Raw genomic sequence first — 26,033 nt, forward strand, 5'->3', positions numbered from 1 at the left:
ATATAGTGGAGAAGCAGGCATGCACAACACACCCGTTATGTAACATAATGCAAATGTCCCACGCATAGGCCCAATTGTTCTCATCAAAAACATGGGTGGGAACACACAGTGTCTTATGATCCTATGCACATACCACATGCATCTTACAGTGTAGAATGGGGCATGTCTACTTCTCTACCATTCAAAGAGGCTCCTCGTCTAGATGAGCATGTGAACATGGCCACCAATTGATGTGTGGTGAAAGAGCATCACATCTAATGTGAGGCCTTCCTTGCCATCCCCAGAGCATCCAGTATCTTATTCTTTCCCAGGGTTCTAATCCTGCTTTTTCCAGGCTTTGGGCCAGTCACTGCCTCTCAGCCTCACCTACCTCAGAGTTGTTGTGGGAATTAAATGTGGAGGTGGATGCCACTTTGAGCTCCTTAGAGAAAAAGGTGGGATATAAATGCAGTAAATAAATACTAGTAACCGTGCCTCATTAGGCCGATACTGAAGATGTGTCAGCTCATGTATTTTGCAGCGCTGCAGACATCATTTTTAAATCAATCAATCTGGCTTTACCAAAAGATAACTTACTGTAATATTTTTATTTACCACTATGAGCCCGAAATACAAAGACTACAAACAGAAGATACAAGACCCAGGGTATCTTTCTGGATGCCACTTACTAGCACTACAGCCTGCTTTATCTCATGGCAGGAGTTCCTGGATAAAAGCCCAGGGCCTCTGTTAAGCACAAGGTCAAAGCTATTTATTTTATTCATGCTGACATCAAGTCAAATACGGTGTGTTTTCAATGTACTGCTTTTTTTTAAATGACAGAAAAGTACTCAAACAGAGAAGCATGGCTGAGTCTGTGGGCATTTTTGAGGGAGGAGAAAAGAAACAGATCATAAGCATCAGAAAATAATGAAACCCCTCCTCAGACACGTAAATTTGCCCTAACACTCAGAAATGGAGCTCCTTGTCAGGAACAGTTCCCCATGTGCTGAAACATCAAACTGCAGGGGGCAGATTTTCAAGGGAGTACCTTCAGGCCCTAGGTCATTACCACTGACCATTGGCCATGCTGGCTGAAGCAGATAGGAGCTGTAGTCCAGCAACATTTGGAGGGCAACACCCTGCCCTGGGCTGACTCCACCCAAACTGTTGGATCCTTCTGGACAGAAAGGCATATAAAGGGCTTCCTGTTGCTGTTGAGATTTGCTTGACCAGCATAATCTTCCAGAGCTCTGGCGTGTTTGTGAATCGTTGGCTATTCTTCCGGTTTACTCTTCAAGTCTGTCTTTTGGATCGTACTGTCTTTACCTGCTCTTTGACCTTTTGTCCTTCTGTCCTGATTTCTGGCTTTTCACACAGATTCTGGCTCATCACACCTTGCTTTCCCATGTCCCAAAGAAGATTCAGGGGGAGAAGACAGGAAGTAGAAGCCTTTCTAAGAGTGTGGGAGTTAGTTTGCACGGCGTTGAATGCTGCTCTGATTATTTTCAGAGAAAATTTCTTTCCCACTAGGATTGCTAATATATTATTGAAAACTAGAACTGGAAAATAATATGCCCAGCTACTCTGCAGGCTCTTGATTTTTTTGTTTAGCAACACATAATTATATGTGTATATTTTATTCATTTAGGTTTTCCATGCCTGGATATGCCATATGCCCAATCAGTGATCCCCCCCCCCACATTTATACACACACACTACAAAGTCTGAACAACCCGCTAAGTACAGTATCAACACATTTAGAATAAAACCAACAAAGCATTAAAAATGTTTTCAATATGCAAGGTCACAAAATCACAAAGTTGGATCATATGGTCCAACCCAACATGGGACTTGAACCCAGAACCCTGAGATTAAGAGTCTCATGCTCTACCAACAGAGCTATCCCTTGGGGCAGCATTAAAATAAAACCAGAAATATTGTTATCAATAATATTAGCCTACACAACCTTATGTCCCTCATGCCCTGCCTGTTTAAATTGCACCGTGTTTAAGAAAAAGTACATTTGATTTTTCATGTCGCCAAAGAAAACCCACAAGCACACACCTTCCTGCCTACTCACCGTGCCTAAGTACCTGAAAGTTTGGAAACAGCTGTGGAGACATGTTGATTCTTATTCCCAGTCAAACACAGAATAGGAGGAATTTAGTTGTATAAGGAGGAGCAGCAGCTTAGGAGAGCCTGCAATATCTCTAAAGGGGCAACTGATGATTGATGGTGATTCAAAGGAAGGACTCCATCATGCCCTAAGTAATTGGTGTCAGAGGTTCTCAGAAAAGTAGAGGGACAGCACTATATAAGTGTGCAGCTGCTGGCTGACCCAGGAATAAAACTCTTCAAAGTACACCGTAAATATATCATTTGCTCTTGGTGGACTGGATGCCAGACAGAATGACTGTAATGAAATACACATCCCACTGAAGCTCGGAATCGATCACTCTGAATACACTATTTTTCTCTTCTACTGGGCTACAAATAATGATGTCTACAAGATATGTCCAAGTAAAAGTGCTATCTATCTGGTCAGTGGATGGCATTCTGCATTTATATCTATCCTTCCCTTGTCAATGTGGACTCATCAGTCCATCGATCTCTCTGTACAAAGTTAGATTCTGGTTAGTGCCCAAAAACACATCTGAGTGATTTCCTTCCATTGATGTCTTTCCTACTTTGCAAGGTAGAGTGCCTAGAAGAAGATAAAAAGATGTCAGGCATCCTGAACTCCATTCCTGGTGAATGGTCTCTTCATCAGCACAAGTGGCAAAGTAATCCCTTTGTCTTCAGTGGGTTGGGACTTTACAATCCAACCTAATCAAACCAGTGGCACCAGATCCGTTTCATTTTGCTTTTATTGGTTTCTTTTTAAAGACAGGGTGATATGTTGGTAGGTAGTTGTGCAGAAGAAAATATTTCCCACCACTGTGTGCCAAGCAACATCAGTCACTATACCCTATTCTATACCTAGGAGGGGGAGAAAGGTAAATAGGTACGGGGGGGCATGGATACTGGACATGGTGACCAGATCTGCGTCCCATCTTGCAGTTTGTCTTTAAATGTACATCCTGAATTCAAAACAGTTGAAGACTATCTGAGTGATTCATCAGCTGTGTAACATGGTTGTGTGGACTTTATGGGTTCCCTCTTGGACTAACCAATGAAATAAAGGTTGTTTTTCCCATCCCTTTTTATTTGCAACGGCCTCTCCCTAAACGTGTCCAGAAGGACGTACCCACCACTTCTGGGAGGAGAAGTGCTCCCCATTCTTGTCATTCACTGCAACAAGCAAGTCCTTTTCTTCAAACTCTTGTGCGTAAAATACAGGTAGCTAGAAAGTCTTTAGGGTTGCTGAAAATGCTATAACTGAAATCAAAACTAAGTTGTCTCAAGCCCCAAGAAGATACAAACAATGTATGTTTACATCCGTTGGGGTCAGTAACTCTCATTCCCTACTCCTTGATAGCTCCAGTGGGAACAAATGATTCCCAGAAAGGGAATCTTCTCAGCCATGAAGAGCCTACAGGGTTGTGGTGAGGGAGCAGAACAACTATATCACTTGAACTCATTGGCAGAAGGGTGGGAAATAAATTACATTCATCCTTTAAACAGAATGTTTGCCTCCCAACCATCAGCAGAGCATCAGCAGTGAAGGGACAGTTACAACTGTTCCTGCAGCTGCAGCACCAAATGGAGCCCCATGGGTGGCATGCCTCCTTTTCTATCTGTGGACCTCCTTCTGTGTCCACAGAGAGGGAGGTCTGCAATATCTTATACAATCCTTAGGCTTGTGCCCTTATGGCAGCTTTTGTGTTAATGAATTATATATTATTATTTGTTGTTGTTGATGATGAAATCTATACACCACCCTTCAAAGATCAGAGGCGGTCATTTCTTGTTGACAGCCAGCTTCAGAAGTTTGCTATAGGCAACCTAGAAATGATGTGCTCAACAAATAAAGCATTCCTTTGTGTGATCGCAAGAGTTCACCAAGGGTTGCTTCAAGGACAGTTCTTCTGATATTGAAATAATTGTGTTTTTAAAGTTAGAATTACCTCTGCATAAATGGCTTAATACTGTATTACCTGTTCAGCAATGAGAAGTATTGAATTACAGCATCACCAACTAATTCATTGCCTTGGTTAGGAATGCCCATTGGAAGGAAGAAAAACGGGGAGGGGAACTGAATTTTCAGTCTGGAGAATTGTGAAACTTGTTTAATTAGAAATTTGCTGTGAATAATTGATCTAAGCAACAACACTGCAGACTGGGGGGGGGGAGAGATTTTTTTTTAAGGTCTGAAATAAATATGTTGCCTGCTTCCCCATCATCACCACCATACCCAAAAGTCGAGATAAATGAGCAGACGGGTAATCGCTTTTCATTTCATCTTCCCTGCTGCTGCTGTGATCTCAAGATGTGATGCTGGTGCAAATGAAGTTTCCATAAATGGTCCCCCAGTTGCTGCTTTTATTGCCTGGTTCATTCTATTTGGGCTGCAAACTTCAGCCAGTCAAATGTCTCATAAGTGTTTGAGGTTATTTTGCTTCAGAGCATAAAGAACCAGAACCAGATTATAGATTATAGATTATAGATTATAGATTATAGATTATAGATTATAGATTATGATAGATAGATGATAGATAGATGATAGATAGATAGATGATAGATAGATAGATAGATAGATAGATAGATAGATAGATAGATGATAGTGCAACAGTCACTTACATAGATACTAGTACACCTGGTCACTAAACTGTGAATTGCTTAGTTGGGTTTAGACTTTCCGAAACTGGGGGTTGCAGAGTGTGTGCAGTTTACATTCCTTTTCTCTCCTGCCAGACGTGGAAAAGTGTATGTAAGAATGTGCATGCAAATGTGTAAAAGACCTAGGCTTCCATGTTGTCACTTTGAGAGATCCCAGTTTTCAATGGACAAATGTTCTAGTACTGATAAATTTATGGCACATGGCAACAAGGTCCATCCACTACACAAAATGAAAGGACAAGGCACATGATATCCTCTGCACATACAAATGTGACACATTAAGAGACAAGAGTGCTTGCTTAATTTTTAATATGGAGACATATTCAAATATGCAGTCTGAAATGCACAGTTCAGGATAAATAATTCTCTTGTTCATATTGGCATGAGTTTGTAGGCAGGGTTAGACTCCCCTGTAATTATTGGATTTAGTAAAAGCGAGAATTAATCTGGGTTCAATCAAAAACTGTGCCAAGCGCTGAAGCCCGTGGATTAAGTTCATGCTAACAACACCATTCAGCTTCCTCATCAGGTAATCACCAGTGGCTGAGTGATTAGTCTAACAAAAGGAAAATAGATTGGGCCCTCAAGAGAGTCATTAAGAGACAGCAAGATGGGTGAAGCCTCTCTGGGCCCTGGTTTTACACAGTAACACAGAAGGTCACTAGCTTTGGTGCAGGATTACAGTTTGCCTGATAAGCGATGGGGGAGGGGGCGTGAGAGTGCTGTTTTGCAAGAGGCCCAAGTAGCAGGGGACTCAGAGGAAAGATCTTTTGAGTATGTGAAATGGAGGATGCCTGAGTTCCAGGGGCTAGTGACGTAAGCGAAAGACAAGGCGTTGATTTTGCAAGGGGTTCTGGGAAGAAAAGAGAGTAAGGAGCAGAATGCCGTGCGGGTTCTGAGGGGAAGGAGACATAACTACATAGTGCAGGGAGCATGGCTGATTCCTCTGCTTGTAGGTCCACACTTGTTGCTCTTAGGAGAGCAACAAAGGACTCTCTTATGATGTGAAAGCTGGGGACTCTCTCCATCCAGACACAGGCTGTAAATATGTATAAATAAACCATATTTCATAAAGACACCGCAATCTCCGCTGTGCCTAATTTCCAATGGAAACTCAAACTCCGAGTGTCTGGAACCCCCTGGAAACTTGTCACAGCTCGGCAGAGATTGGAGATGGCGAGTAACAATATGTTTCAGCTCTCAGACACACTGGTACTTTTTCTCCATTAGTGAACTTGTAGCAAAAGATCAGGCTGTGTGTACTAATTGGAAACACTTTATATTAGTGGATTTGATGTGGTTGCCAGATGCCCCTTACTTTTAATAGGTTACGTTGTTATAGCCCCATATAACACAATAAAGGCCTAAAGCTTCATTAAGGACATGAAAAGTCAAACAAAAGATATTGTGGCCTCTTAAAGACTAACTAATTTATTACGACATAAACTTTGTGGGCTACAGTCTATTTCATCAGACACATAGTTATCCTAATTTGGCAAGCATACATACCTGTGGGTGTAGAAAGAAAAATGCTAAACAGTAAGATCAGAGTGGAATATAATACAAAAGAAAATACATACTGTGAAAATTATGCTAAGGTTTAAATGGAGAATGACAGGGTGAATTACAACAAGGACAAGATTGTGTGTATTCCCTTTAATATTGTTCCGATTAAGAAACCTCAAAAAGCAGTTCTAACATTTGCCTAGTACCCTAGGAGAATTGTTGCTTATTCTCATATCCAAAGAAGGAGCCTCTGTTTTCCACTGGTATAGATGACGCATCATGCTTTGATCCTCAGATAAAAGACCCTGAAGAAGTGTAAAATGGACAGCCTCTTCCGTTAAAGGGCTTCAAAATCCTTTGCAAATACTAGTTCATTCTCTCAGTATCCCAGTATACCAGATAAAATAGATCACAAAGAATGGGGAAGCCGAACACGGAGAGGAAGATGGGGAATGTTAATTTTAAAGGCTGTAGAAGCAGCGCAGGAAACAACAGAGACCTAAACTGCCTGCGACTCAAGTTAAAAGTACTTTACAGCAACAGCAGGATAGAGATGTGGATAAGTAGCTGGCATCTGAAAACTGTGCCTTTGTCTAGTAGACTAATGATCCCATTCACAAAATCAGTACGCTTAGCCAAAGAATTGTTACTCTGAGCAATCTATTTTAGTACTTTCACCTGCCATGAGCATACTCTACCTGCAGCTCCTGTTAATGAAGCACATAAATCCAGGGCCAACGGAATCATTTCTCCTTGTTGGAAAGCGTTCAGAAAAGGTCCAAAATGCTCCTTACCCAAGTGCTCCGTAGCTATGACTGCTAGACTGCCAGGGGATCCAGTAATCAAGTGAAGTGATGACTATACAGCTAATGGCATCACAGAAAGATTTCTAATTTTATATATATATATATATATACTCAAAATGCAACAGAAATAACACTGAAAACTTCTCAGAATGCAAGTCTCAGAATAGACAAAAGCATTGGTTGCTTACATAGAATTGTAGAGTCTATCTAAGTCCAGCCCCCTGCAATGCAGGACTCTCAGCTAAAGCATCCATGACAGATGGCCAACCCAACACAAGAGTCCACCGCCTCTTGTGAGAGCCCATTCCACTGTTCATCAGCTCTTACTGTCAAAGTTATTCCTGATGTTCAGAATCTCCTTTCCTCTAACTTGAATCAATTGGTTCAAGTCCTACCTTCCAGTGCAGGAGAAAACAAGCTTGCTCCAGCCCCCATGTGTCATTTAAATATTTAAAGATACATCTGTACATCACCTTCATAACATTTTCTTTTAATGCACTGCAAGCTGTAAATTTGATACCTTCATTCCATGTTGACTCATGTTAAGCTTGGGGTCCACTAAGAGCCCAGATTCTTTTCACATGTACTGCTAGTAAACCAGGTGTCCCCATCTTATATTTGTGGTTCTTCCTGCTTAAGTGTAGATCCTGACATTTGTCCCTATCAAAATTCATTTCGTTAGTTTGGGCCCAGTTCTCCAATCTGTTAAGGTCATTTTGAATCCTGATTCTGTATTCTGCAGCATTAGCTACCCCTCCCAGTTTAGTGTCACTGTTGTAGTCTCGTTCTGCCCAACCACAGCAGAGCTCAATGGCAGGAGAGGCCAGCCAGCCAACCAGCTCAGGGAGGTACTTGCCTGGACACAGTGTCCCTCTGCAGGGTTTAGTCCAGACCTAGGGTTAGGAGCATCTGAGTTCACATAAGTCAGATAGTCCAGGGCTCAAGAAACCGATGAGTCCAAGGTCAGGAGAAGCAAGAAGCAGCAAAGTCTGGACAGGAACGACAAATGTTGTTTCCAGCATCTGACTGAGGCTGGAAACCCAGCTTAAGAAAGCTGGAGCCAGCTGGTTCACATCAGGAGTAAGAAGGCTGATCTGCCTTCTGCTCCTTCAGGCTGCTGCTCAGCAGGTGAAGCCAATTCCTGGCCCATGACAGTCACCTGCAAATTGGATGAGCATCCTTTCAATTCCTCCATCCAAGTCATTTATAAAGATGTTGAACAACACCGGGCCCAGGACAGAACCTGGCTGTCAGGGTTTGGGAGGACTCTGAAGAATGTTGGGCAAAGGAAGGAGACCAGTGATTTATTGGGTTTGACAAAGCAGTGGAGTTTGGATGTCAGAATAAAATAGGAGACACATAAACTCCATATATTTTGCTCTGAGCGTGTTGTAGGAGGGGCAGATGGAAGTGCTGAAGATAAAATAAACATCACTGGGAAACATTTATGATCTACATAAAGGCTTTTTACCCCTGCAAACTGTAGTTTTAAGTGTCTTGTCTGGGGCTCATAAACAGTGAATGGCATTTTAGGATTAAAAATCCAAGGTTGTGCCTTCTGTCTCTTTGCCTAGCTTACTAAACAGCTCTTGCTGTCAAAAATGCTAATTGGGCTTTCATGGGGGGTGGGGAAGGCTATCACCAGATGTGTAAATCTTCTTTTCGCTCCATACTGAAGCTGCTGTACATTTCATAAGACTGGAGAAAGGCGAATGAATCGTCTAAACATCTGACTAACAGTAAATGGATGTAATCCATTCCCCACCCCCCATGAAGAAAGCTTTTCACATAAGAGAAAAGAAATGGGAGAAAACAATGATTTGAAAATACTGAGGTGTCTAAGGTCATTAACATTAAGAAGGTGCAGTAAGTAAACCATGAAATTTAATTAAACTCACACAGACAGGAGTCCAATTGCAATGCCGCATGGGTCAGAAGTCTTTTGCATTGTAATGGAGACATGATTCCATCCATTCTAATTCTGATCCTAACTTCAGATTAATCAGGGAGAGCAGCTTATTCATTAGTTCATGCATGGTCATTACCTGTTTAAAAGATAAATGATACCAACGCTTCCTGCGGTTGGAATCCTTTCTTATCAGCCTCCTGTGTCTTTGACAGCAACTTGATTGGCAGATGTTAGCAGCTGATGAAGATGCTTCTGTCTAGTTCATGAAAAGTACCTCCTGCAGATCAAGCTACAATTAAACTCACAGAACCATGTCTTGCTTCTTGGTCGGTTGATGAAACTGAAGCTTCTCTTTGGAAATGGCTTGCTCCTGCTGGAGCTGTGCAAGAGTCATATCTTTTGTGTGATGGAAAGGAATTTATGGAAGAGCTAGGCTTATTATTTAGGGAGGGGCACTAGCTCAGTTGTAGAACACATGCTTGGCATGCAGAAGGTATCTGGTTAAAAGGATCCAGTATCCTGCCAGTGATGGGAAAGACATTTCTGCATGAGACCATGGAGATGCAGCTGGCAGAGTAGACCATCCTGAGCTAGTAGAACAAATAATCTGCCCTGGTCTGCTACTGCGTCTTTGAGAGCATTATCTGAAGGCATGTAATTCAGTGAGCAAGATCAATCTAAGGTTTGGTCAGTGTCTGGATGAGAGACAGACTGGAAATCTGATGTATTGACCTTTTAGTCCCTGGGAGAAAGTGGGCCATGCATGAAAATAAATAAATCTCAGAAGGCACTAAAAGCAGCTCCTCAGCGAGTGAACAAATGCTTATCAGCTAAGAGAGTCATGGGTTTTCCATTCTCTTATATTATTTATTACAATTACAGCCTGCCTTTCCTGCAAAGAACTCAAGGCAGTGTATGTAGTCCTTCCTCTCCTGCCCATTTATCCTCACAAGAAGTTTGTGAGATAAGTTAGGCTGAGAGACAGTGATGTACCCAAAGTCATGCACGGAAGTTCATGACTGAGTGGGGAACCTGAGTCTCTCTAATCCTAGATGTTGTTGTGCCATCAACATGCATGGTATTTCCTCAAGTACAAGGAGACAAGTCCCTGCCCCAAAGAGCTTAAAAGCTAAAATTTGGTGTAGGAAACAACAGAGGGAGGGAAGGAAGGGTTTAGTTGCATTAAGGCAACAGAAGGAGTTAAAATGAAGTTCAAGAATAATAGCAGTGCAGCGTTAGTAAATGATAGTTTCTCACCCAACATATACACCAGGAAAAAACTCCTAAAACAATTGAAAGGTGGAAATGATCCAGTAACTACCATGCTTGCAAAGACTGTAGACAGGTGCTTTCATTCTAGACACATCAAAATGGTGTTTCAGGAAAACATGTGCTAAACTTCATAAATAGAAATCACATTGGCAAAAGACGGAACTCCGCAGCGCCATCTGGTCACAGTGTTATAACGCATATCAAGTGCTTTCTCTTCACCAATGTAGCTAAGTCTCTGTATTATCTTAACACTTCAGCCTGCATGTAAAAGCATTTTTAGTTGCATTTGAAAGTGTGCCTTATGTCAGACCTCCATGGCGGATCAGGATTCAGATCCATAAAAGTGATAATTGGGCTATTCCTACAGTCTGAGTGGTACAGAGAGTAGTGCCAACTTGGGCTTGTGGGAAGGCACTGCCATCTTTTGCATTCTGCCCCAGGGCAAGAGGTTATAGATTTGGCACATTAAGTTTCATAGTAATTGACTAGAAGAAAGGAAGTAGGTTGCATATTTAGAAGCTGAAAGGCTTTACAGTGGTAACTCATGTTATGTACTGTCCCCCTTACGAATGCTGCGGGTTATGCACTCTGGTAACCCAGAAGTAGATGCCCCCTGTTGCAACCTTTGCCCCAGGATGTGAGCAGAAGTCGCGCTCTGACAGCACAGCAGCAGCAGGAGGCGCCATTAGAGAAAGCACGTCTCATGTTATGAGCGGTTTCGGGTTACAAACGGACCTCCAGAACGGATTAAGTACGTAACATGAGGTACCACTGTATTTGGTCATCAATTCTTGAGAGGGGAAGGTCCCTGTGCATTTTTCCTTCTCCACTTTTGCATAAAGTCACCCTGTGACAAATATGTCAGTTGACTAAATAAGCCTTTATTAAAAATGAATTGAACAGCAAATCTAGGAAATCTTCCCTAAGCAGCCGCAGCTTTAGAAGACCAGATTTGCCTTTCTAATTAAAATGCTGTCAGTTTTAAATGTAATTCTCCACAAGAAACAAGTTCTAGGGAAAGCGAAAGAGAGTGGTGGTGGTGGTGGGGAGGAGGCTCAGGAAGCTGCTCAAACAAATTTCAAAGAGATTTAGTTTGTATATTTCATGATGATCATGTTCATCTTTCCATCTTAAGTGCGTTCGGGTGGAGAATTGGTGCCATTGGTAATAAGCTGTCGAGTAAATGCAAAGTACTGTTAGCTTCAGTTACCTCCAGCAGGGGATCAGATCAAAGAGCAAGTTGTCTGATGTGCGAGGTTACATTTTGTTTTTCAAAAATGAGAGATTAGTGTGATACAGTTCTTCCTTTGTTATGCAAAGAATTAATCCATTAATTAAACCAAAACAAGAGGCCCCAACATAATTTGAGAATGAGGCATCTCCATTCCACTCTTGCAGAAAAATTATGTCAAATTAGGTTGTGAGGAGGAGAGTGGAGTGAAGATTTCTGCGTTGCAAGGAGCAATCTGCATCCGAGAATGTAAAAATTCTTACCTTCAGAATAAAAACCAATGCATGCAAACAGTTTACCAAATGACTATGGGAGGAATTCGGTGTGGCACTATGGCAATCATTCCATCAGTGCAAGCATTTCAGCTTGCCAAGTCAAATGTTTTCCCCTCTTCTTCTCATGCACATGGCGGATGAGGAAGCCTGGTTGGAACTAGCGGAAGTCGTTCCACAGACTGCCACTAGTGGGGCTCATTAGCTGAATCCTGCCCTATGTGCATGCTTATTCATAGGTATCCATCCTCGGTGTTGAAACAGGCACTAGGTCTGAGCCCTAAGGCTTGGGGTGGAGCACTGGAGGAGCCAATGAGAGAACCATATACTGTATTGCCTGAGGAAATAAAGTGGAATTATGTTCGCTACTGCTAGCTTGCCATTTTCTCATTTTTATCTTCCAATCTGTCACCTGCCTGATGCCCTGCCCTCAGTATGTATAGTGCAATTTTTTGCAGATCAAGCACAAGAGAAGTCATTTCCCCATCAGTTAGCAGCGCTCTTACTACGACTACTTCTAATAATAATAATAATAATAACAACAATTTCTATTTTCATTATGACTGCTACTTTTTCTTCTTCAAGAAAAACCTCCCCTAGCTTTGATGGATAAAGTTTTACTTGTTGCGTTTTTTAACTAGATACAAAATGTTATGAAATCCCTAATTCCCATTGCTTAAGTTCAACCAAAAAGAGTTGAAGAAGAGGCATGATGACAGGGTTGCCAACTGACCAGCATCACCTGTGTTTATGCCTTTAACAACTGCTTGATCCATAAAAATGATCAGATGAAGGTTTTTCATAGTATGACAAGTATACTAGAGATTATTGCCATGCAGTTAAGCTGAATGTTTGAGGGTTCAGGACAAACAAAAGAAAAGTGCTTCACAGAGCATTAAACTATGGAACTACATCCCACTAGTGATGGCCACCAACCCAGATAGCTTTCAAAGAGGATTAAATTCATGGTGGACAGAGGCATTGGACCACTGAATATCAGTTGCTGGGAAATGTAAGAGGGGAAAGTGCTGTTGCACTCAGATCCTGCTTTCAGGCTTCCCATAGGCATCCAGCTAATCACTGTGAGAAAAGGATGCTGGACTGATCCAACATACGGTAACTCTTCTTATTTCTTTAAATGAATTACCATGTGTTAATGCTGGCAGATCAAGCTGCCGTTAAAGGCACAGGAGCAGTAAAAAATAAAAATAAAAATAAAAAGGTGGGCAACCCAATGAGAGATGTCTGTTTCCTAACATAGCAAATTTAATAATGTGCAAGAAGCATCTGGTGATTTCATCAGAAGAAGTCCTTTGCTCTCCCCACCACCACCACCACCACCACCACACACACACATTGAGTTATCCAAACATTAATTAAAGCTTTCCTCTGCACAACTGCACCTCCGCTTATTGCTTCCATAGATCTGATTCTATGAAAAAAGATCCGCCTTATTCCAAACACCCACTATGTCAATGAAAGAGAATAAATCTAAAGGGCAGGTGCACAAATCCAAATGTCAAGATTTATGACACTGTGCTTTGGGAGTACAGTACTAAGCTGAGCTGAAGATAATAATTATTCTCTAATGAACAAAGTGCTTAGAAGGAAACAGCATTGCATCTTCTATTGTGACACAAAGCCGGTAAACCTTAGGTTTCAAGAGTGGTGGGATTACCCTATGCAGAAAGATTCAGACCTCAGGCTATTGATGCAGGGCAAATGAAACTTTTTTCTGCATGCAGGGGAAAACACACCCAAATCCTTAGTGTACCACAAGCGGAGGAAATCCCTCTGTTCCTCCATCAATTAAGATGCCTTCAAAAGAAAATGTATTAAATATCAGCAAAGTACCCAGGATGGTTATGTGTGTAGATGTACAGTACATGCATACATACGAACATACATTCTCATATCGACTAGCTAATCAGAATCTGCTGAGCAACGTGTTTGTTTGTTTAAAAAATAATATTAGGAAAGGGGAAAATGTGTGTTCAATGTTGCCACTAGGGTTCAGACTAAACTTGCCCCCAACATATCTAAAATACAGGTTGGTTGCAATATAATGGTTTAGCATTTCATGAGTGTACCATCTTTTTCCCATGGGTTTTCCTTGTCAGATTCAAAACTCTAGCTACCACCATAGTTGGAAGTTTTAACACTTTTATGTATGAAGTCAGTATATAGCATCTCACTATGGGTCTACAGGCTACAAACTGATAAGGCATGACAGAGATCTAAGACACATGGCTAGTGTGAAGACGTTGATCCAACCCTTGGCATTCCCCCTGTGCTCTCATTTTGAAGAGTGGGGCGGGCACAGTTATTTGCACAGTTGATGTCCCCTGCCTCAGGCTAGGCAAGTAAATAGGTACTCCTGGGTAGACGCTGTACATGTAGGACTTGTTTGCAGTAGCACTGTCACCACTGCATCTCTGGAGGTGAAGGTGGAGTCGATGGAGCCAGCTCACTATTGGATTTGTCCCAAGTGCCACCCAAGAAAGGGGGTGAGGCTCTTTGGTGGCAAAGGAAGGCAGCAAAGTCACATCAGTGGCTGGTGATGTTGCACTTGGGGTGTCAGATATTGCGTGGGCAGACCACTCTCCTGAAAGCCCATTAGACCAGCAGTTCTCAACCTGTGGATCCCCAGATGTTGTTGGACTACAACTCCCAACATCCCTGAGCTCTGGCCTTGCTAGCTAGGGGTGATGGGAGTTGTAGTTCAACAACATCTGGGGACTTACAGGTTGAGAAAGGCTGCATTAGACCCTTCTCATGGATCCATATCTCCCCACCTCCCAATTCACTGGGACCCTCTCCCAGTTCAGAGTTCTCCTTGGGTTCCAGTTTCCCATCCCCCAACCCGCTAAGGTCAGCTTCTTCCATTTCTCCTCCATTGCTGCCCACCATCCAACCACCCGCTCCAAGATATCTCCACACGACTCATGCCTTTCATTGAATGTGACATTGAACATTGTATATTTTTAATGTAGGATTGTTTAACTCTTAGTAGGGGGAAATAGCTTGCATGATGGTTCAGCATCTGATTATGTATCACTGAGCTATTCAAAACCAAAATTAACAAGCCAAGCCCAACTGTCCACAGCGCTCCCCCATCCCCCCTGCTCTCACCCCAAAGTAATGACAGCAATATACAATCTGGTAGCGTGAGCCATCAATATAACTGACAGGCAGTTGCCCTCCCCCCCCCCCCGGCGTTCAGTGATTAAGAATAAGAAAACCATGACTAAGGTCTAAAAGCTGGGATTTAGTTAACTGCAGCTGTGGGAATTTAAGTCATAAAAATATCTTGGCTTCTCAAAAAGGAGAAAAGCTGTATAATTTGCAGCTGGAGATGAATATGATTATTTGGCATGCAAATGCAGCTTGTCAGATTGAAGTGGCCGTCATCAGCAGAAATGATGGCATTAAACGCTAGCCAGTTATTCTTGTTTGGTGCCTCTGCGCTTGCTACAAGTGCTTCCAGTTGACAGGAAATGGGAGGGGAAGCAGGAAGGAGGCAGAGAGATGGAAAATCAAACAGGAAAGGAATCAGGAGACTGAGCTGCAAGCAGAAGAGGGATGCAGATAAGACAGCCCCTGATTCCTCACCGATAAAGTGGACATAGAAAATCTGCATAAAATGTGAATATGTTGAGATGCAAATTTAGAAATATTTTTTATGATTTAAATAGAAATACAATGCATCTCACCATGGGGGAAAAGACAGTGACTGGTGATGGCCTGTGTACCTGCTCAGTCTGCCAACATTTGATAGGCAGCTTCAAGGTCCAAGCTGCTCTTTCTTCTTAGAGTTCTTTATCTTTAAAGCAGACTTCAAACAGAGGACTTTCCTCTGTAAATTAGAACACACGGCCTTCTAAGGGACAGAGTCTGCAGCGGAATGAGAAGCAGGTATATGAAGGAGAAGTGGTGGATGAGACAGATGGCTGGGGGAAAGAGGGGAGAAGTGGAAGCCAGTGAGGACTGAGGGAAAGTGGGCAGGCAGTGAACTTTAGAGGTCTTGGGCCCAAGAGATAAGAAAGGAGCAAAGAGGGCAGCAGTGGAAATGTTCAGATTTATCTATTGATATGAACTATGCAGGCCAATCTGTCTATCCTATCTAATGGATACACTTCTGTAGTTTGACTTTATTTATGCAACTTTGCATAATATAGCCATGTATTCAAAGCATTTGACATTTGGGGCAAGTGCTGAGGTGACAGAAGGTGTAGAGAAGTAGTGAGAGCAAGTCCTTGAGACCCTCAAGAATGGCACAAAATGAGTTAGAAAAACTCAGGCCTGTGTGCTAGCAGGGTGTTTGCAGGTTCGGAGTGTAGAGGGCTAAGTGACTTGTCCAAGTGGCATCTATAGAGACCCAGAAGCTGGCACCACATTATTCTATTCTTAGTTCCTCAACATATTTGCTAGTCTGCCATCATTATAGCTTTTTAAGCTCTGGCCACATTCCTTGACAACTGGTATCTGGATGCTTAGAGTCTTTCTTCTAGGAATTCAAAAGCAAATGCAGCATCTGGACTTGCGATGAGATAGTCATTCTTCCATTCCCCCAGTTTCAGACAAAACTAAGTTTCACATTTATTCAGGATGGATTTGCCACTGGGCATATGTTCTCTCTGATTTCCATCACCATCTCTCCCTCTCCCTTGCACTCACTCTCTCTCTCACAAGCTGACCAGCTGCATTTGTCTAAAAGGATTTCAAATCAAGCTGATATAAAGAAGGTGACTGCATCATGTTTGGAAGCTGCACCAGAGTTTTTTTGTGTGTTTTTTCCGCTGCTGATTTTGTTTAATTGAAGTAAAAAATGAATGAAATATCTAATAAGGGATTAATTAATAGCAGGTGGGAAAAGAAAGAGAGAGAGATGAAGTACCTCTGAGCGCATTTGGAGTGTGGCTGGTATCCAATGCCCTCACTATATGAGTGCAAGGATTTATGCACTAACAAAAAAATTAATGCTATATTGGACACAAGCTTAAAATTTCATCAACACCAAGTAGCCTTTCTGAGGGAAGCTGCACCAGAATTTAGATGCAACATTTAAATGCAGAGTTTACTATGATGTAAAAACAATGCATAGTGTAAGGAGTAAGTCTGATTTAACATTTTTAAATAGTGGAGATCAGCTAAAATGCATTGGTTTCCTCTTCTACAGCAAGCTCTGAAAACCTAGTTCTGCAGTATGGTTGATTTTTAACTGGGGAAAAGCCAGCTATGAATGGCTAGAAATCTTCGCATCCCTAAGGCTGCGGTCCTGTACACACACTTTCCTGGAAATAAATCTCATTGGCTACATTTGCATGTGATGCTCATCCATAAACTATTATGTACTAAGCTATTAGTTAGCATCAGCTGTGTGTGAAGGGTTTTGCTTAAGAGGTCTCAACTCATGGTCATAGCTTTTTTTGTTCTAACAGACTGATGCACATAGAGACCTATAAACTCAGCTAACTAGCCAGGCTAGAGGCCTTGTGCCTCATCTTGTTCTAGGAGCAACTTTAGTCCCAAGGTTGTAAACAACATTCCACAAATGTCAATTTTGCTGCAAGACCACATTTGATAAACCAACAATAAGTCAGTGTTTGTTAGCATGAAACCAACTGCAATCCTGGGTTTGGATGCCACACCAAGCTAAATTCTTCATTGTTTGTTTACCCACTTGTGAAAAAGCAGAAGAGAAGTGGAATGCACAGTATTTCATACTAATAGCTTTTGGCTTCGCATTATGAGCAATTTTACACATTGAGTTATTAGACACAGCTAGGATAGCACTGCAATATACCTCTCCCTGCAGCAGATACTCTTTGTTTTAATAGTTGCAAGGTTTATTAGAGAAACAAGAAGGATGAAGTGACAGATGACATGTCAATGAATAAACACAAATGTGGTGCTTAAAAAAAAAAGTTTGACAGCCCACCCGAAGCATGGAGTGAGAGGAGCAGGGCAAAATGCATGACTGATCCAGAGCTTGACTTCCTGGCTATGCCCGTCATGCAAATGGCAAAGCCATCTTTAAATTCTATGCTTGGCATTCACCTCGAACAAGACCACCAGGGAGGCTCACCTGGTGCCTTCATTGCATATCTTTTGGTGCCAGGCAAAAATGTTCCTCTTCTCCCAGGGCTTTGACTAATTGAACCATCTATAGCATTTTAAACTGAGAGTGGGGTATTGTTTTTGTTGGTTACTATGGTATGTATTTTTGTGTTTTGTATCGCAAGCCATCCTGTGATCCGCAGATGAAGGGCGGTATAGAAATTTAATAAATAAACAAATCAAAATAAACCAGCACAATGCTTAGGTCTTGGTGGTTCCTACAGTGTGTACTTCCTACCAGCTGGATTAACTAGAACAGGGTGTGATTTTCCCAACTGTTAAGTTACACATATCAGTTCGCAGGAACTTTTCAGGAACGTGGGCAGCTAGTTCCTTCATGATCGTGACACTCCAGCTACCAAGTGGCACAGACGACGAAATGTCACTGCTGTTGCTTCTTGTGTGAATGCAACATTTCCCTTTTTATAGCTAGAGCTGCTATTGGCAATTTTGTAATGGGCTGAGCAGAGGAATGGCGTGGGAGGGTGCTTTTACCATTCACATACACAGTGCAGGGCTAAGCCCTTTAACTCCTATCCGTGCCATGCAATGGATATGAATTAACTTGCCCTTTCAACCACTACTGCTTCATCATCCCTAGGATTAATTACAGTTCTGGATTTTATATCAGAGTGGTAAAATGAAAATTATTATTAAGCAAATCTCAGCTATTAAAAAGAAGAAGCAACTTCTTGCACACATGGAGACCCAGGTTCAGAAGGCTCTCCACAGAAGGTTTGCTCAGTCAGTAGTGCATAAGACTCTTAATCTCAGGGTTGTGGGTTTGACCCCCACATTGGGTGAAAGATTCCTGCATTGCAAGGGGTTGGACTAGATGATCCTCATGATCCCTTCCAACTCTATGATTCAAGCTTCAAGGTACAGGAGGCCTCCCTTTCCTGTCTTCTGCCATCGATGGCAACCCCATAACTTTTCTTCTTGGTAATTCCAGTGTTTGGGTCCTTCGCTATTGTTATGGTGATATTCTTCACATGCTAGTCCAACTTCAGTGGACATAAAACCATGAGGGAAAGGCATGCTAGTTGCAAGTTCCTCCTGAAATCTATTGTTGCTTTCATCAGCTGTTGATTGTTCAAGCCAAGATCATTTGTGTGGAGCTGCTTTTCATAAGATTGTCGTGTAATTTGTCCTCATGCATCTATGAAAGTGACATGTTTTAGGATCTGTGTAGAGACAAGACACATGGAAGTGGTTTATTTACATAGTAAGCTGCCATTGAACAGTTGTTCTCTCAAGGGGCCTCCACGTGCTGATAATTATATAGGAAGGTGGCCTCACAGGTGAAATTTGACAAGATATAATAGGTGCAAGTGACTGGAACCTTTTAATATAACCTCAGGCATGCACATTTATACCTTTTTAAACTAAACAGTACATAAAAACTAATGCTTGTGCAAAAGCAGAGCTTTGTGGGTTGCACTCTTATTATTTTCTACTCCTCTCCTTTAAATTTACCTTCACTCTTTCTTTTTCCCTTTTCCTGCAGATCTCTGTCTGGGCGTATAGTTGGTGGGGTCTGGTGGTTTTTCACCTTGATCATCATCTCTTCTTACACCGCCAATCTAGCTGCGTTCTTGACAGTAGAGAGGATGGTGTCTCCCATAGAGAGTGCAGAAGACTTGGCCAAGCAAACAGAGATTGCTTATGGGACTCTGGATGCTGGGTCTACTAAAGAATTCTTTAGGGTAAGAGAAATCAGTTCTGACTTCACTATACAAAAGCAAGAGTCTCGTGCTAGCTCAGGAAATGCAGCACATGCGGGGTCTGCCAGATACCATAAATACTCCAGAAGCACGGCATAATTACACGCTTCCACAGATTACTGAGTAATTACACTTAGCAGCATCAAAAGTAATTACCCTGTGACTTGCAGCTCAGGTTTAGAGAATAATAAGTACTTGGTTAGCTCTGTAATTTAATGGTACCATTTGCCCGCTGTAAATACATTGGTGTTACACTCAAGGGGAGCTTATGTAGCAAGGCCCCCTCCTCCAAAGTGCACTTCCTTTCAATGGTCTAATGCCCCCTGTTTCTCACTTCCCTCAGCCAGCCCACTCCATTTATGGAGTGCAGTGCAAATGTGACACTTCAATCGCTCCTACTGTTCATCACAGGAGGCTGTGTAATATTGAATCCGGCCATTGGAATACTGTCTACCCGCAACAGGTTTTCGGAAGTCTTTCCCGGCCCTGATATACCAGTTCACAATTACTGGCGATTCCAGTAATTGAACCTTGAACCTTCTGCACTACATATCATGTATTCTGCCACTGATTGATGGCCTCAGTGTAGTACTAGTTGTAGGAGTTGCGTTCCTAGCCTAGTTCCTAGTATGTTGCCAAAGTATTTGCATCTTTAGCTGCAAATCCCTCTTTCATTCCATTCAGCCTAGTTCTTGTTCCCTTAAAGGTGCCCTTGCAATCACAGAAACAACAGCAGAGGCCTAGCTGCGTAGCGCCAACAATCCATGCAATACGTTTCACCCCATACTCACTGGGAGGGATTGTGTGGAGGCCGTTCACCTCTATGAATCAGCCCCCAGCCCCGAGTCCTTTCTTCTCCCTACCTATGCAATGTGTGGGCACACAGCCCAGCAAAATGTGTGTCTTCCTTGGTGTATGAATCTCTGCTCTATTAACACATGCTAAGAGCAGTGGATTTATGCTATTCTGGACAGAGATCTAAAATAGCGGTTTTTGAGAAGATGTGGACGTACATGAAGTCAGCTGAGCCCTCTGTTTTCGTGCCGACAACAGAAGAGGGGATGAAGCGTGTGAGGAGATCCAAAGGGAAGTATGCCTACCTGCTAGAGTCTACCATGAATGAGTACATTGAGCAGAGAAAGCCATGTGACACCATGAAGGTGGGAGGTAACTTGGATTCCAAAGGCTATGGCATTGCAACGCCAAAAGGTTCACCACTGAGGTAGGTAGACTGAATGTGTTACTCCTTTAACTGAGGCCCAAGCAGTCAAACCATCCATAAATGTGCCTCCAGACTCAATTACCACACTATACTAGTGATACTCAGGGTGTGGGTGGGAGACGTGAACTGCTGGACTGCTGCTTAACAGTGAAGCCAGTTTGTCAAGGACTGCTTTCCGCCCCCTTTTGCAATGAATTCACTCCTTATGTTTTAATTGATTGTAACTGGGTATTTACAGCTGGCGTCGTGTGGCATACTGGCTACTGATTAACAAAGCAATACTTTGACGCAGCTTGCTTGTTTTATGGTGCATGAGAGTTGTGCAATATGTATTTCAGTCCTTGTTTGGATTCAAACTTTAAAAAGGGGGGATTCTACCGGTAAAAGTGTTTCAGTGTGTGCATGTCTGAACAAAGAGATGCAAATCTGTGTAGGGCGAATAAATGGAAAAGCTAAGTGTTTTCCTTTTAGCTAGGCAACAAAACAGCTCAAAGGTTCTTATGCTTAGCTGGTTACCCTTAGCAACCAAGGCCTAGTTGGTACAAGGTACTGGGCCAAAGTGTTGCAGAGGAAGGCATGACTAGACAACATGTGCGCAGCATACATACAAATGGAATGCACAACAGCCACACAGTACAAGCGACAAGCTGAACAGAAACACACACACAATAATGTGCCAGTGCATTAACCACGCACCAGAAACACTTTGCAGCATGTTATTAACCACACAATTCTCTTCATTTCTATTGCGATCAATGACGTGGCATACATGACTTGATTCTCTCACCTACACTCCAATACCAGGGCAAGGCAGGAATTGTGTGCAGCTGCAGGGTTTGGGTCAGGATGTGAGTCTTATGTTTTAAAGGATAACAACATTTGCTGCGGGAGATTGCTATTGTCATTTTTAAATTGAGATTTTAAAAGAATCCTGCTGTGCCAAAATCTTTAGTGTATATTGAAAAAGCTGCAGCATTTCTTCTGGAAAAAAAATGAAAACAGAAAAATGCAAAGGTTGATTTATCCTGTTCTTCAAAATATCCTCTGTACGAGGAAAGGTGAGCAGAGAAAGGGAGACAAATACAGTTATTCTTAACATGACTTCCCAGCTCAATGGAAACAGCCAAGGGAGGACACTTTGTTTTTCCATTTGGTCTGATGGTGCTTCTTTGGAACATATGGTCTCAGTTTCCCTTCCCATAATATTTGTTGTGTGTGGTCATTTTAACTGTTTAAACTAATATTATATGCTCTTCAGACACCCTGTAGCATCTCTCTGCACTATTGCAGGAGAGCAGTCCAGGGAATGTATTCTGTTCTGTGACTGACTCTATTCTTGTTTCTATCAGAGTCCACAGACATTTGGTCACTGAAGTCATTGGGATCAGAATCAGTTGTGTGTGGAAAACATTTTGTCAGATGTGGTATTTATTTTACTTAGTTATGAGGCACTATTTACCACCACCACCACCACCCAAAACAATGTCAACATGTCGATAAAAACAGTCCTGCAACACAATTCAGGCATTAAGAATAGTAAACACTAAGCAATTATTTATTTATTGCATTTATACAGCACCTTTTTCTCCAAGAAGAACAAGATGCCATATACAGTTCTCCCCCTCCTCATTTGATCCTCTCCAGCTGAGATCAGACAGGCCCCTTCCTATTGCACTTCTGGTGCTGACTGTGGACATTTTAATTTAATTTTATTTCTAGTTTTGACTGGTGGGGGGGAGGTTTCCCTTTAAAAACAACAGCAACCTGAGTTACTTGTGCACTGCTTAGGGACAACTGTAATTAAATGTTATATAAGTTGTTTAAATAAATAAATAGACAGAGAAAAGTAGAGGAGGCTGGCACAGTTTGGCAATTCTAGAAACAGCAAATTCCACTGCTCCACAGCAGCTACCAAAAGGCACTTTCCAGAGCTGAAAGGTTAGCGTGTGAACAGCAGGAGAGAAAGCAGAGTGATGGAGAGCATAGGAGGGAAAGCAGTGTGGAAGGGAAAGGGGACTGGATCTGGCTGGAAAAGGGAGTCATTGAGGAGATGTGTCTTGGAGGTCAGAGAGGGCAGAGGGATGGGGTGGGGGAGAGAGAGAGAGAATAGGAATATGGAGTCTGAGAGCACAGAACTAGTAAAATTGATCCTCTTGAAATTACATTTTTTTCCCCACTGGCCCTCCCCACATGCTTTTATTTTGGTGCACTGAGCATGCCATTTTATATGAATATGCAACATCATCCCATAGAATGAGAAATTTTACCCTTTGTCTTTTCCACTGCTTCATGGCTCGCAGTACTTCTGGAAGTATGCATTTGTGCCTATGTTTTAACCTATTAATACTAAATAAAAATGAATATTGAGCATGCAAAACGTATTGGGGGAACCCAATGACACATAATAAGTGTGTAATCCAGGGAATGTAAATGAAAAGAGGAGAAACTTATACTCTCTCTCTCTCTCAGATAAATAAATAGATATCTCTCTCTCTCTCTCTCTCTCTCACTCACACACACACACAACTAGAAAGAGAAGTGAATCAGGGGAGGTAGGCGTGTATTCTGTAATTGGCTTTCTTTCTCAAAGTGGTAACCTTTAAGCAAAGCTCCCCAGAGGCCCATAAACTTGTATGTCAATTATTCCAAGTCATTTAAATGAATAAAAGTGTTCCTTGTCAAAGATCCAACAAAACTAACACACTTCAGAGGAAAATGTGCCAGCCAACTCTGTTTTTCATCAAGGATTCTGTGACTGTAAGATATTGAAAGATGCTGTATGAGCTGCAGAGGAGAACCAATTACTTCAAACTTAGTCTCTTAAGGGGAGAAAAAACAAGGAACAAACAACCTGAGTACTGCAGAATGATCTGTACTTAAAGAACAACAAAGAGTTCGCTGGGCTTTATAACGCCATATTACCCACGCAGGAATTAAAATATTATTTCAGTTCACCGATTACTACATCTTCTTAGATTGCTAAACAATGACTGTACAAATGAGCCTGTGTTCCACTTTAGAATACAGATATAATCATCTGTGTTGCATCATCGCTGCTTGAGCTTAAATACAGCTCACACGCTCAGTGCCCAACATGTGATGTGTCAAATGTGACTCAGAAGTACAACATGTCATACATGCAAGGGTCCCAGTAAAACACCACACAGAATCTTTGTTCATTTCTTTCAGCAGCACAGTACAGTCCCAGCAATTCCAGTTCTTCCTTCCACCACCACCACCCGCCCCCAGTAGCAGTACTCTTTGTACAGGTGGGAACGCCAGATTGGTGGTGGCAGCAGTCCTGCCATTGCAAGCGCACAACCCTGACACCACAGCCATTCCAGCAGAGAAGCCAGTGTTCAAAGGGCATCTGTGCAGCTCTGTTGCACCACACATGCCACTACTGCTTCGTTTCTTTCCACTCCATGCAATGGGACTAACCCACAAGAGGAAATGGGAGCCCCTTGCAATGGATCATTTGATCAGCCTCAGGTATGCAGTCTCCCCCCCACACACACATTGATATAAATATGCACTGTTTCTATAGAGGCAGTGGAGTTCAAACAGCAGGGAGTGAGATGGGTGAGAGAGAACAAAATTACACCCCAAATGTAAATTGCATAATGCACAGAAAAGTATACTTTTTCTACAACTGAGACACAAAACTTTTGACTCCTGAGTATGCTAAAGCTATCCAATATGAGAAGTGCTGGGTAAGGCAGCAGTATCTACCTTCTTTCTCAGAGGCTTTAGACTACAACTTCCATCAACCCCACCATTGACTGTGCTGGCTGGGGTTCATGGGAGCCGGAGTCCAACAATACTTGGGCATTGCCAGATTAGGGAAGGCTGGTCTAACTGCACCAATTAAAATTGTTGATTATCCTAGGACTCCAAATAAAACAGCACTTGCTGAAGAAACCTATGCAGATTATTGTGTTGTTTGAGCTGTTAGAACTTTATTATGGTTTGATTCTTTTTGCATATCTAGAACATTATATGCCTTATCTTCTATAATATAAAATCAAGACTACTTCCAGCCTCAAACACTAAACATTTTAAAACCCCAACAAATCCCTCTAACACTGTTATCTAAAAACATAACAACTGACAGCAGATCAGCATTAGGAAGTGCTGGAATAAAAAAGCGCCATTATGTTTCCATAGGAGGTGAGGAGGGGAAAAGGACCATTATATAGAGCAGCCATAGCCAAACTCGGCCCTCCAGATGTTTTTGGCCTACAACTCCCATGATCCCTAGCTAACAGGACCAGTGGTCAGGGATGATGGGAATTGTAGTCTCAAAACATCTGGAGGGCCGAGTTTGCCTATGCCTGATATAGAATGTCTGGCTTTGGTACGGGCACAATTTCACACTACAGGATAATAGAATCTGAAGGAAGGCCTCCACAGCTAATTTCACAGAATACAAAATATACTTCCCAAGATATGCTGGAATATTGTCTTTAAATGAAGAGCTAGGCAGCATGGCTTAAAAGAAGTCTCATGATTTCACTGTCAAAAAATCTACATAGGTGCAGTTTCCAAACCCTTCAGGACACTTTGCAGATGAAATGCGCTGCATTTATCAATCATTTAGGTTGCCATTTTTAAAAAATTACAGGTATAGCCTACAAGCAGTTCAAGACAACATATATGGTTATGCTCACAACAACCCTATGAAGTAGATTAGTCTGAGAGTGGCTGACCCAAGGTCACCCAGTGAACCTCATGGCTGAGTTGGGATTTGCTCTAACCACGTCACTGCTGACGCAGATGTACAGATGACCGAGCAGATTCCTGTCTTTCAGGAAAGGTTAAAGGAGGCAGTCCAGATGCAGTAGATCAAAAGAATTTGACATTGCAAGCAATAGCTCCAGAACCCATATATCCATCCCACCACTGGGGTGCCTAGGCAGTTTTATCATATTTTCCATGGAATCCTCATGGTGTCCTATCACTGGCTTTTAAAAAATGGGACCCCTCATCAAGCAAACTGTGCCCGGGCATAACTGAATACAGGGAGCAGAAGAGAATGCATTTTAAGACTTACCAGCACAATTGAAAGGAATTGTAGCACCAATGCACTTGGAAAATAAAGAGATGGCACTGTACAACTGTCACCCTTCCTAACTTTCCTTCCATCGCCATCCTCTTCCATCCCACTCCTGCAGTTTGATGTGTCCAGTCATGCAACCCCATTTAATCGA

General features: G+C 42.2%; 1 protein-coding gene across 7 annotated transcripts in view; it reads left to right on the plus strand.

Annotated features, from left to right (window-relative positions):
• GRIA1 (glutamate ionotropic receptor AMPA type subunit 1) overlaps positions 1-26,033 on the plus strand; it is a 205,297-nt gene that overhangs the window by 161,504 nt on the left and 17,760 nt on the right. For all 7 annotated transcript variants that reach the window (XR_014165767.1, XM_081901018.1, XM_081901017.1 and 4 more), the window contains exons 12-13: positions 19,385-19,583; positions 20,576-20,823. Coding sequence is in view for 6 of the 7 variants with exons in the window: in XM_081901018.1 (XP_081757144.1) it covers positions 19,385-19,583; positions 20,576-20,823 (447 nt within the window). In the remaining variant the exon portion in view is untranslated. The remainder of the gene's footprint in view (positions 1-19,384; positions 19,584-20,575; positions 20,824-26,033) is intronic.

The sequence above is a fragment of the Podarcis melisellensis genome (genome assembly GCF_964234715.1).
Source record: "Podarcis melisellensis genome assembly, chromosome: 2".
Taxonomy (NCBI): Eukaryota; Metazoa; Chordata; class Lepidosauria; order Squamata; family Lacertidae; genus Podarcis; species Podarcis melisellensis.